Source organism: Prionailurus viverrinus, chromosome B3, assembly GCF_022837055.1.
Source record: "Prionailurus viverrinus isolate Anna chromosome B3, UM_Priviv_1.0, whole genome shotgun sequence".
NCBI lineage: Eukaryota > Metazoa > Chordata > Mammalia > Carnivora > Felidae > Prionailurus > Prionailurus viverrinus.
Window position 1 is genome coordinate 47,405,832 of NC_062566.1, and position 13,429 is coordinate 47,419,260.

Consider the following 13,429-nt stretch of genomic DNA (forward strand, 5'->3'; position numbering starts at 1 on the left):
GGGGCTCGAACTCACGGACCGCGAGATCGTGACCTGGCTGAAGTCGGACGCTTAACCGACTGCGCCACCCAGGCGCCCCTCAAAAATTAAAACTTTAAACTCTGGTCCAGGACACTGCTACACTGAGCCTCCTCAGGGCCCATCTAAGACTAAGGAGGCTGGGGAGAGTTTGCACTTTGCCTATTAGGCTACAGTAAAAGGGCTGCGGGGTACCACAGCAACAAGAATAGGTGTCAGACACTCCACGGTGGGTTGTTCATCTTGTGGCCCCTACGGAATTGTTAAAGGCAATTTGGTTTCAAGTAGCATTTTCTCAGTGGATGAGTGACTGGAGTGTGCACGTGTGTGTGTTTCTATATATGTGTATTCAGCTAGGTGTGTGAGTCCACATACCTCTCTTTTATATGCGTATGCTCACTCTGAGTGTGTATTTATGTACTATACTACCTCTATTCCTTCGGAATGGGTAGCATTCATGAAATAGGAATTAGGAGGCATATATAAATTGCAGGATGCTAGTTTTGAATGCATTGAATTAAATTTGTTTTAAGTTATCAAACTCTGTTATCTTCAGGCAAATCAGCAACACCTTCTTAAGGCTACTTCCAGCTACACTTTCTTTTCCTACCTATGTGTTTTCCACATTTCCACAACTTCTTCATTGCCTTTAGTATTCTGTCTTCCATCATAGGCCCACAGTTAACCAACTAGAAACCAAAAAGGCTGAGGAAGCCATGGGAGATAGCAGTGATTTCTTCACGGGACTTCAGTCATCAGTTCTTCAGTTGTCCCCTAAAGGTTGTGTTCAAAGCGACCTAGGTCAGCTACAATGTAAGAGGTGACACGGACACAGAGGTCAACTTCAGCCAATATTTCTTCTATGTTTGCCTATTTTTATTGGCTAAATAAGAAGTTTACCTCCAAGATGCCCCCCTTTAAACTGCTTTCCCCATCTCCCAGTGATGTGATAATAACCACCAGTGTTTTGTGTCATTGTCAGGTGCTGTGGAAGCCACGTTTAGCACTGTGAGATGTAAAATGAATAGGAGAATGTAAAAACTGAATCGGGAATGGCCCCTGCTGTCAAGGCGCTGTCAGTCCAAGCGGTGGTCATCCCACAACCATCCTCGAGGGGGCATAAGCCAAACACTGTGAGGGCACAGTGGAGGGAGCAGCAGTGCCCCAGATTCGAGAAAACTGAGTTCTGGGAGGCTGAGGCTAACCCCGGGGCCTCTCTGCCACTGTGGAAAGTTCAGGGCAAGGAATGGCCCAGTTCTCCAGCCCCACACGACCATCCCCTCTCAAGGCTTCTCCACAACCACTGCCCAATCTCCTCTTGTACTTGCAACTTAATTTGTTTGCCTGTGGGGTTCAGATATCCCTGGAGAATATCTTATCTTCTCCCTAACTGCTACATCTTTCTCAAAAACCCTCCCAAGATATCACACACTTGTGTTGTTATAAGGTTGCTGCTTCCTATTTTTCAAAATACACCATTACGATTTCTTAGTTTCATGGTAAATTTTCACATTTAAGAATTATTCCTTCATTGAAGTTTAAAATCTGGAAGCCCTCTTTTTGGGAAGTTCCTTCTCCCTCTGTTTTGATACTCAGATGATCTTCCTCAATTGAATGTGTGAGAGCATGTGTGAGCATGCGTGTATGCACGTGGAACACGCATCTTCTCTTCTAACACTTGAACTACTCCCGCAGTCTCTGGCATGCTGGAGCATGAAACCATTCAGGGCGTGTCTGGGGTGAAGCCCACAGGGCTAAGAAAGCGAACCTCCAGCATCGCTGACGAGGGCACCTACACACTGGACTCCATCCTCCGGCAGCTCAACTCCTTCCACTCAGTCATGTGTCAGCACGGCATGGACCCTGAACTGATCAAGCAGGTGGTCAAACAGATGTTCTACATTGTTGGGGCCATCACCCTGAACAACCTCCTTCTGCGGAAGGACATGTGCTCCTGGAGTAAAGGCATGCAGATCAGGTGAGCGAACACCAAAGCTGATGGCTTGTTTGAGGTCAGTGCACCCGATGTCTGCTACCGCCAGCCGGGCAGCACAGGAGGACCGGACATGGAGCTGCTTTCACTTGGCTGGCTGGGCTTCTCCACTTTCATTCATTACCGCTCCTGACTGTGCCTTTCAGTAGGCTCTACCCACCACTAGTTGGGAACCCCGCTCCACTGTGACGCTAATTTGTTTGAGGGAATGGAGAGAAGATGATGCAAAATTCTTACAGTTGAGATAGCTGCTTCCTTGCCGTTTGCATGTGTTTTAATTGTACATAACAAAATAGCTAATTCTTTATAATGAAGAGTTCTGATGCTTGACTTCTCTTAGAAAGTTATTTTGACAAAACACTTTTTGTACCATGGTAACAAGAACGTGTCTAATAGATCTGTTACTAACTTCAAATATGCCCCTCATCTCTTAAGAAAATGTGCACTCAGTTTTATGCCCAACTACTCCACCACATAACCTCATACTCATAATAGAATTGATTTTTTTTTGCAAATAAATTTATTTTAAAATAGAATATTTGCCAAGAGAGGAAAAAAGGATTTCTCTTACAAAAGTTAATCTCAGGAAACCTTGGCATTCTTTTCAAATTTTCTAATCTGACGCACAGCCATTGTAGTTAATGTTAGAAAGATAATGCCTCCCACTCAAGTAGTAGGATTTATTTCTCTGTAAGCTTTGTTTATACACGTGAAGCACCATCGTAATAACATACGGTCTCCTATTTGCCTGATTGTGTAGTGCTGCTCATGTGTCCCTTTAGCATTTTAGTATGAAAACCACTGTCGCTTGGTTGACCACCTCTTGTAACCTTGGCGTCTGTGCAGTTTCCATGTCTCTCTCCATATTTGGAGTCTTCGTCTCTTCCAGCGGCCCCCACTTACCCTGCTGTCCTTCCATCCCTGAGCTTCCTCAGGCCACTACCCTATCACCCAGGCTCTTCCCTAAACAGAGCTGGAGCACAAGGTCTGTGCGGAAGGATCTTGTTTTTCTTGACTAACTTGGAATTTAACCTCTAATAAAGAGGAATGGATACTCAGAGGTTATTGATTCTACCCTCTGAAATTGTAAGAGAAGCTAGAAAGTGTTTTCCGGTCAGCTGTTTAATAAGGACACAGCCATATTGTGTGTTCTATTTTGTCTTTCAGCAAGTCATATTTCATAACTTTTGCTGTAATGGCTATATTTCTACCTTCCATTGAAGTTAATTATATTCTCTAGTCACTTACTCTTATATAATTATGATTATAAACCTTATGGCTATAATAAAATTTTAAGCACTGGTAAGATTTAAGAAAATTGAACAAAAATACTGGCTGTCATTTTAACTGAAATTCCTGACAAAGCCATACATAAAAAATTAAGACATTTATGACAACATTCGGTGAATTTGCATTCTCTCCCTCTCTCTTTTTTTGGCACAGGTACAATGTCAGTCAACTGGAAGAGTGGCTGCGTGACAAGAATCTGATGAACAGTGGGGCTAAAGAAACCCTGGAACCTCTCATTCAGGCTGCGCAGCTTTTGCAAGTGAAAAAGAAGACAGATGATGACGCAGAAGCCATCTGTTCCATGTGCAGTGCTTTAACTACTGCCCAGGTAAAACACCTTGCCCTGCTGTGCGGTAAGGTAGCACTCCTCACAGGTGCTGCTCAGGGAAGTGAGGAGGTCTCCTAGCCATTGCTCTGGTCTCTGAGCTGACTTCATATGTGTCAGAGAAGACATATACCTATACAGGTCTTAAAGGAGACTTTACTAGCAACTCAGTCATCCACAGTCAACATTTAATAAATATTTATTTATTTTTTAATGTTTATTTATTTATTCTGAGGGAGAGAGAGAGAGAATCCCAAGCAGGCTTCACACTGTCAGCACAGAGCCCAACGCAGGGCTCATGAACCGTGAGATCATGACCTAAGTCAAAAATCAAGAGTTGATGCTTAACTGACTGAGCCACCCAGGCGCCTCTCAGTAAATATTTATTCATTGTGTATAGTGTTCTGCATAATGTCCCAGGCACTGAGATACAACCAAGAACAAAACAATGTCCCTGCTCTCATGGGATGTACATTCTCTGCATTCTATGGAACCGGTATTCCAAAAAGTAATTTTCCATACTATTTGATAATTGAATGATATTTTAGACTTCTCTATTTTAAGACAGATTATTCTTATTCCTTTATTTCAATAAATGACTAATTGAGCTCCTATCTTGAGGCACCATACCTGTTGCTGGGGGAGATGCTTCAAAAAATAAGAAACAATCCTTGCCTAAAAAGAATTTCCAGTTTAGTAGACAAGGCAGATGTACCTAACTGATTCTACTATAAGAGGTTCTAGCAAGTTCTACAGTAAGATGTCTAAAGGAAGTGCCGAGGGGCAGTCACTGTGTTCGAGGAATGCTCCATTAAGCTGGGTATTGAATTTAAGGAAGTGAGAAGGACATTTGAGGACAGTGGCAACAGCACGAGGCAAGAAATAGGCATAAACCTTACCCATTTTTCTTTTGCCAGTTATTTCTATGCTGACTCTTGGGCTTTCTTAATGTTCTTTACGCATCTCATAACGTAGACATCTTCACAAACTATACATAGAATATGTATAGAAAGCAGCTAGATGGAAACTAGGGACACTGTTAAAAGTTGCCATTTGGGTTAGACTGGGAAGATTGAGTGAGACACTTTTCCTTTTCATGTTGTGTTCTTTTGTATAGTTTGATTGTTTTTCCAGATTTATATTTCTTCTTAAAAGTACAGATAATACATTAATACATTCTTATTTTAAAAATTCACATAGTAAAGGTAAATGTGCCCTTTAGACTAGCTCCCTCTTCCCTCATCCCAACCCAGCCCTGAGTAGAATTATAAACTGTATGCACAGATCCTTTTAGTTTCCCAGATTATCAGCACCCAGTGTGTATTTGGTTATATGCTGAAAACTTTGATCATTTCATTTCTTGCAGATTGTCAAAGTGTTGAATTTGTATACTCCAGTTAATGAGTTTGAAGAAAGAGTCTCTGTATCATTTATTCGTACTATACAGGTAAGATCTCCCAGGCTTTCTTTTCCTTTGATTCACCAACACAGTCTTTTGAATGGAAATTTACAGTTTATTGAAGGAAAGTGTGGTTTTGTTATTGTATTATCTCATTCTGACAGTGCATTAACTTTTGGTAACAGATTATTAGAAAAAATGCAGTGATTTTAAAACAAATATAAACATTCTTTAGCAGTTGAAGACTTTTTGGTAGATTTTTGGTGGGAAAAAAATATTTGTAGATTCAAAGAACTGATGTTCTGTTTTTTGTTTTTAAATCTCAGATGCGTTTACGAGACAGGAAAGACTCTCCTCAGCTGCTCATGGATGCTAAACACATCTTTCCTGTCACCTTTCCTTTTAACCCATCCTCCCTCGCACTAGAAACCATCCAAATTCCAGCCAGCCTGGGCCTGGGATTCATATCACGGGTCTGAAAGTGATGTGATGTCAAGGCAAACAGTGACAGTAAATTTCTTGCCTGAAATAAGAACTCATTATTTCCAGTGAGCTACTGAAAATATGCTCTAAAGAGAAAGTACTGAGTATCTTTCAAACAAGAGGTTATTAACTGGAAATCTCCCTAAATACTTTCATCACCTTGGAAAGACAATTAGGCTTCTTTGTACTGTGTTACCTTTAATTCATAGCAACACTCACCCTTGATCAGTTAGGTATCCTGAGTTACATGCAGGTAAATGGCAGACAGAAGGGGGAAAAGTGTCTCCAGCTGCCAGCATTTATTTTAAATCCTTAGCACTGCATCCTAATAGTATGGTAAAAATATAAATTCCAGCTATGAGCTGTTGTTAGGAAGGCACCAACAAAGAACCTCCTCTGTGTGAACCAGAAGAATTGAAAGAAAAATTGCCATTGAGTACATATCATATCAGTTCAGGAATCAATTATGTTGATATTGTCAAACTGGATCAAAGAAATAAACTGGCAATATGTAAAGTAATTGGTCAAGTAACTTCCTTATATGTGTCACTCTGATATAGAGATATTAAGAGAATGTTGGTTTGCCATATAGCATAGAAGTCCATTTGTACTGTAGTTTACTGAGCATTTTAAATTGCTGCTACATACTGTATACTTTAACATGTAAGCGATATTCTTATTAGGCACTACAACAGTAAGCTTCTCTTTTATCAACTCTGTTTACAATTCAATCAGACCATTTTAACTGGATTATGTGCAAATATATACAGATTCCCCTGCACGAGTAGCGGACACTGGGAAGTCATGTAGTAATATGACAAAATGTTTGACATTTAGGGATAGGATTAGACAAAGTGGCTATTGTTGATGTCGTTATTTATTCAGAATGTATTACATTGATGTGCTCATTAATTTTCCCTGGGTGGATATCACATCAGGGTACAGTGTTCTGTGAAGTGATTTATTTTTAGTTCCCAGATCAGATTCCTGCACTGCATATTTTCAACCCAGCCAGGTTTTCTTTCTTCTTAATTTATTAAGAATTAATCTCAGTCACTATCTAGAGAAGAGTGTCAGCATAGTCATGGTTCGGGTCTTGAAACCTTGATTATCCTATAAATTATGCAAAACAAGGTATATAATAAATACTATGATTCCATTTTTTTAGGCTTTGCAACTTCTATACATGTTCTCAGTACCACTAGATACTTTAAAGAGCATCATACTAGAAATACTTTAAGACTTATGTAAGAAGACTGCTGAATTTTAGAGGATTTGTTTCAGTAAGAGCCAGATCCTAGAAGTTTCATTCTGAAATTCTAATTAAACATATTCTCAGTTTTTCCTGGACATCCTATACAGTAAATCTTTCAGGTTGTGCAAAAGCAAATTCTTAGTTTTCATTAGAAACTCTGGTTCTGAATTACAATCATAGATTTATATAACTTAACTGTTAGATGGTCTATGAAAAATGACATTAATACATGTGCAATATTAATGGAAGTCAAACAGTTTCAAATCAATGATAAAGATTGTTATTAAAAGATAAATACTGTCTGTTAACTTATTTGGGCCTCACATTCCTCATTTATACAGTAAGAGAGTTGGACCCTTCCACATCTAAAATTCTCTCCTTTTGGCTCTTAGGTCCTAGAAAAACTAGATACAGTTACTCAGTGAGTTCACCCTCTAATTGAAAGATCACTGTTTGGTGCCTGTTAATTCTAGGGGTTTAATAAAATGTAAAGCCACAAGTTGGTGTAGCTATAACCTTTCTTAAATGTACATGATTTACATACATGCTTTTAAAAAGTGAATTAGTTTTAGTAATTTTTATTGAATCATGTACTGCCATATTCAGTTTGGATACATTTATTTATTTGCAAAACCAGCCAAAAACACTACTGATCCAATCAGGTTCTCTTAGTTTTCCCCAACTGTCAATGTGGTTTTCAGTGAACAATGAACTCTTACCTCTTGGTTAGTACTGAATGTGCCAGAGTACTGACTCATTGCACAGGGGAAACGCCAAAAAAATGTCATGATGATGCAGGCTGTCCACCTCAGACCTGGAAATCCTCCTGGGCCCTTTCCCAGCTTAGTCCCTGTGTAATGTGCATGCCCTGAATCTTGTCAGGTCTTCAAGAGCATGCTGTAGCTCCTACTGCCGTTGCAGCCCTTTATCTGAGCCCAGACGGCTCATATCCTCAAACATCTCTCTCTTGTCTCCTGCCTTTGTGCTGGAAAGTGCTGAAGCCTCCATTCCACACCTGGGCCAGAATCTCTCCTGTTCAGTGATGGCCACGCAAAGACTCTACTATTCCAGGCTCCAGCTTCCTCCAAGGCCTACCCAGAACCCGAGATGGGGATCGGAATCAACTTCTCTTAGCGACATAAAGATCTTTAGTCATTACAAGACTACAACCTTACAACCAGGGAACCCCAAGACCTGATAAATGACTCCGTGTGCTACTTTCTTGAGGATGCAACAGTTATTTGTTTACTAAGGGTTTCCTTGAGCCCCTCTTAGGACAGCCCACCCTCTCTCCAACCACATTTCCTCACCCAACTTCAAACATCCCTTCCCCAGCCTTCCAGCCGCGCATTCCATTGTTCACTCTTTCCCCTCCCTCAGCCGGACCATACACCACTTGCCTGTCTGCTCAGCTGCTCTGACTATGCTGAAGGCAGTAGAGTCAGTCCTCAATTGCCCCCCTGGCCTGACTTCAGGCCGATCTTTGCACAACTTCTTGTTCTCGCTTCTCAGCAGTACATTCTTTAACATTATCACTAATTTGCTTTTTCATAATTCCCTTGTGACACACAGTAGGGATTCACAGAAAAATCTTGAAAGAACACAGTCCTATCTTCGTAGCCCCTTCTCAATAGTCTCCTCACTCACCTTACCTATAGACCTAGCTCATACCTTGGAATGCAAGGCTGAAAAATTAGGAGCAGTTTTCCTTGTAGCTTTCCTTGGCTTAAGGCTTTGGTCTGCCTGACCTGAGCGTTACTATAAAGAAGAGGGAAAATAAGATCCATAAAGTGATTACTTTGGAAGTTTTGAAAAATATCCATGTACCTGACACTTCTTTTGTCAAGTGCAAAAGTACAAAAAGATACATTCCAAAGCCCACCAAAAGGAAATTTGAGGATCCTGGTCAGTTTGTATGATTTGCTTTATCCCGTTTGGCTCTTTCTGGGTGAGTAATTATGCATAACACAGATCAGATCTTTTAATACCATGTGAGGGAGGCTATGAAAATATTGGGAATTTCAGTGTAGTGATTGTTTTAAGAAATTACTATCCTGGTAACCCTAGGTCAAGGGGTACCTGTCCTATCCTGAGAAATCCTCACATAATATTCATGCACCAACCTGCCCTCCCCACCCCACCTTGTCTGTCTGTCTGTCTGTCTCTCTCTCTCTCTCTCTCTCTCACACACACACACACACACACACACACACACACAGTTACCAGAATGTAGAGTTCCCCAGGAGGCATAATCAAGGATCCTCTGGGTAACTGCAATTGTTTAGAATAAAATAGAAAGCAAAACTTAGCATGTGACCCTTAGATTCTCCTGCTGAAAGTAGTGCAGAACAGGACATTGTATCTGGCTATGCTTTTCTTCAGCGCACTTCCTCTGTTACCTCATTGTGTCCTCACAACAGCACTGGAAGGCAGAAAGGGTAGCTACTATAGTCACTTGCTGATGCTACACAGAAAGAGGTCAGTGACTTGCTGAGGTCACACAGCCCTCCTGCCATGCCGCTTTCCTGAATGTAGCAGTGTCAGTGTGGCAGGTGGGAGCAGGAAAGTAAAAGATCTCGAGGTGACATTTGGTTTCTCCTGGTACCCATGGGGTACCCTGGGTCAACAAGAGGTGCTTTTTTTTTTTCTTATCAAAATTGGCAACGGGCATACGGGAACTGAGCAAGTGCCAAGGACCAGGTTGTCTGTGCTAACGAGATGAAGTGCCCAGAGCCTGGTGGCTTTCTTTTTGTCAGTTACCTTCTATAACTAGGTGTGATTTTTGTAATGAGTCAGAGCTCCCTTGAAAGGTGCAACACTCTGTGCTTAGGTCTTTAATTAGTGGCAGGCTGGCTCAAACTGACTGGAAGCAGTGAAAGCCTCCCAAAAGTTCGGAGGAAAGTCAGTCTCCATACACACACTCCTCAGAGCCAGCACAAGAGCCACCAGACGAGCTATGCAGCCGGCCATCAAGCCCCTGGGTACCTTCTGAGGCCTGTCTGTGGGCAAGCCGTATCCATGTCCGTGTGTTTGGACATTTTGGTGTGTGCATGCTGCCGGTGTTTACTTTGGAGCTAGGAGGTACGCTATGTGCATGCATGTCAGAGAGGCTGTGTGTATTGCTGTGGCCTCCGTTCATGGTTAAGTGCGTTGTAATTTCTTCTCAGGGCGTGCTGTGAGGACCGCCTTAACCCCTGCTCCCTTCCCTCCGAGAGCTGCCTTAAGTTCTCTGGAACTTTTCCTCTGTAAGGGACCGACTTACCTGGAGAGGATATCTTGCCGTGTTTCTCAAGGTTTTGTGAGGGTTTTGGTTGGGTGTGGCCTCCAACCGCTAATTCCTTTTCTTCCTGCATGACTCTCCCCTCCTGTTACTTCTCCTTCTTTTTCTTTTCTGTTATTTCCAAACAGGTGTTGGAACTCAGGCAGCACCAGTCTCAGAGCCAGTGAATGTGGGCTGAGACAGTGTTCCTGAGTTTGGGGGGCTTGGTGTCACAAGTAAGCAAATGAACATATGGAAGAAATAGATCAGTTCACTTCTTGGTAATGCTTAAATGGCTTGTTTTCCCCAGATCTTTTCTTGATACAGGTAAAGGGTACAGCTGTAACACCTTCCATGGACATGCTTTAAAAAATTTTTTAAAGAACCCTGTACTATATGTAAAAGTTTGAATGAAAATAGGGAAGAGTGCTGTAAATTCTATTCCATTGTATTACCCTAAATTAAATCAACCTGGAGTTACAGTAGACTTCTCAACAGATCAGGAACTGAAAAGTAATCTGTAAAATACCTGCCAAAATGCATTTTATACATTTTTTAATTTTATAATTTGGTCTAGCGAAAATGTTCATTAGCTTAACTTAATGAGTGTCATTAGCTTCCTAAAATGACTGAAAACGATTAACATTTCCTTAGTATTGTGATATAGCTTGAAATATTTGAAAGAAAAATGTTCCTTGCGTGGAAACTGGTACGTATAATTTAATGCTTGGTAGGTCAGTACATTTTCATGCATTTTTCAGTCAATAGTTTCAAATATCTTATTGGTACCACATGTTATAAAACTGTAGCCTATATTTCAGGCTCTCTAAATCACTTGAGCCATTTAATATTTTCCAACAAATGGTGAATTTTTCCTTTAAATGTGGATATGTATGTTGTAATTTATGATTCCTAGTTATGTATTTTTGTGGACTCTTGGAGTAATGTTCACTTTTTTGTGTCCTTGGAAAATTTAAATTGCTCTAACAGTGTTACACCGGAATGAGCTCATGAGATTTAACATATTGTATTTTAATTATTAACTTTAATTATTAATTTGCTGTGAAATGGATATGCCTTTTAACTACAATGAAAACGAACATTGAAGTTTTTCAAATATTTTTCCTTGTTGGGTCTGTAAAAGGAATTCTATTTTGATCTACATAGAAAAACATGATATGGTTAATCTTTGAAAAGTTCTTAGGTAAAATACTCATCCATTAGAAAGGAAGCAGAAATACTGAGAAGTGAAAGGCACTATCAACCACCTCTGGTTTTAAACTGAAACCATCCCAGCATATCCCACATGGAATTTTTAAAAATAAGTTAACAATTCACCTCATATCAGCAAAAGCCTTTGAAACCTGGGTTTTCACTAGATATCACCTAGTGATAAGATGAAAACCAAAACAATATCAGATTGACATTTACGCTCTAAATTTGTAGTTGTCTAATGTTGTCCTTAGTAAATGTGCGTCACTAATGCTGTATTCTCCTAGCTATTATAGAAAATTGTTCAAATAAAGATATGGAAATAAAGGATTTTTGTTAGTGTCTTATAAATACACTCACAGCACATGGAACATGAGATACACACCAATGGAGAGCACATTCTGGGCTGTTAAACACACCTTTAATATTTAAGAGGATAGAAATCATATAATGTCTGCACTCAGATGATATTAGGATTAAACTAGGTATCAGTGATGGAAAAATAGCTGGAAAATCCCTAAGTACTTGAAGATTAAACAACATGCTTCTAACACATGGAACAAAGGAGAAATCTCCAGAGAATTTTTAAAATATTTGAACTAAATGAAAATGAAAATATAACATCAAAATTTGTCCAGTGCAGTGAAAGCAGTGCTCAGTGGGAAATTTATAGCATTGAATGCATGCATTAGAAAAGAAGAAAGACCCATACATAATCATTAAAGCTTCTAGTTTAGGAAGCTTAAAAAAGGAAGAAAACATTAAATGCAAAGTAAGCAGAAGAAAAGAAATAATATAAATCAGCAAAAATCAAAGACATTGAGGACAGAAAATCAATGAAACCAAAAGCTGGTTCTTTAAAAAAGATCAATAAAATTGATAAGCCTCTAACCAGGCTAATTAAAAAAGAGAGACGACATACAGCAGATTAGTGGTTACTTAGAGCTGGGAGGAGTTGGATCAGGGGGAATCAAGGGGATGGAGCAGTAACTGAGGGACATGGAATTTCATTTTGAGATGATGAAATTTTTTTAATTAATTTATTTTAATGTTTATTTTTGAGAGAGAGAGAGAGAGAGAGAGAGAGAGCAAGCAGGGCAGGGGGAAGAGAGGGAAAGAGAATCCAAAGCAGGCTCCATGCTGTCAGCGCAAAGCCTGACATGGGGCTCAACCCCACAAACTGAGATCATGACCCAAACCAAAGTCAGATGCTGAACCAACTGAGCCACCCAGGCACCCCAATGATGAAACTTAAAATAAACTGTGGTGACAGTTTAATCTGTGACTCTACTAAAAACCCCTGAGTTGTATACTTTAAATGTGTGAAGTGTATGGTATAAAACTTACCTCTTAATAAAAAAAATTTTTTTTAAGTAGACTTTTCACTTCTGGTATGGCAGACTGAGAGGCTCAGCAAATTCTCTTCTCAAAAAAGTAAGGACAACACTGGACAAAAGTGTCAAAAACAACAATTTTAGGGCTCTGTAAATTCTCCAACAGCATACAACAAATTAGTAGTGTTTATTTATGACAAGCTACTGACCTCTGAGTAAGAACAGCATTTATTTAACAGTCTTACCTGGGGCTGCTCCTATCTTCTCCCCTCACCCAGGTCAGATAGCGTGGTAATTCTACCAGAGTCAGACAAGCTATAAAAGCCAGCAGCTTTGCCTTTGGAGGGGCTCACTTGATTTGGAATGAAGTGCAGTTAAACCCCTTACCCAGCAATAGCAATAATGCTAGTGATTTCACAACTGTGAGGGAATACATTTCTGTTGTTTTAAGCCACCCAGTCTGTGGTACTTTGTTACAGCAACCATAGGAAAGTAACACAGTATTAACCTAGAGTATCTGTGATGAATTTAGATGTATATCTTCATCCCTAGAGGAACCATTAAAAAAATTAATTCAAGAAATACTGTTTTTGGTTTTTTTTAAGTTTTTTTTGTTTTTTTTAATGGGAATTAAAATCATGCACACACAAAAAAGCAAAACAAAAACAACAAAAAACCCACCATCACCAAAAACATAAGGAGAAACAGTAACAAAAAAGACATGAGCCATATAGAAAACAAAATGACCATATCAACAATTACATTAAATGTGAATGGATTAAACACTTCTATCACAAGGCAGAGATTGTGAGGGATATTATAACATACTCCTCTTAGAGGCTGAAAGTTAGAAAACTGACA

At 39.9% G+C, this 13,429-nt stretch overlaps 1 protein-coding gene across 5 annotated transcripts in view; it reads left to right on the plus strand.

The window, feature by feature from the left end:
• MYO5A (myosin VA) overlaps positions 1-7,058 on the plus strand; it is a 191,882-nt gene extending 184,824 nt beyond the window's left edge. For all 5 annotated transcript variants that reach the window (XM_047862541.1, XM_047862544.1, XM_047862542.1 and 2 more), the window contains 4 exons: positions 1,714-1,996; positions 3,455-3,629; positions 4,993-5,073; positions 5,352-7,058. In XM_047862541.1, coding sequence (XP_047718497.1) covers positions 1,714-1,996; positions 3,455-3,629; positions 4,993-5,073; positions 5,352-5,504 — 692 coding nt within the window. In that variant the 3' untranslated portion in view covers positions 5,505-7,058. The remainder of the gene's footprint in view (positions 1-1,713; positions 1,997-3,454; positions 3,630-4,992; positions 5,074-5,351) is intronic.
• Positions 7,059-13,429: the final 6,371 nt, after the last annotated feature.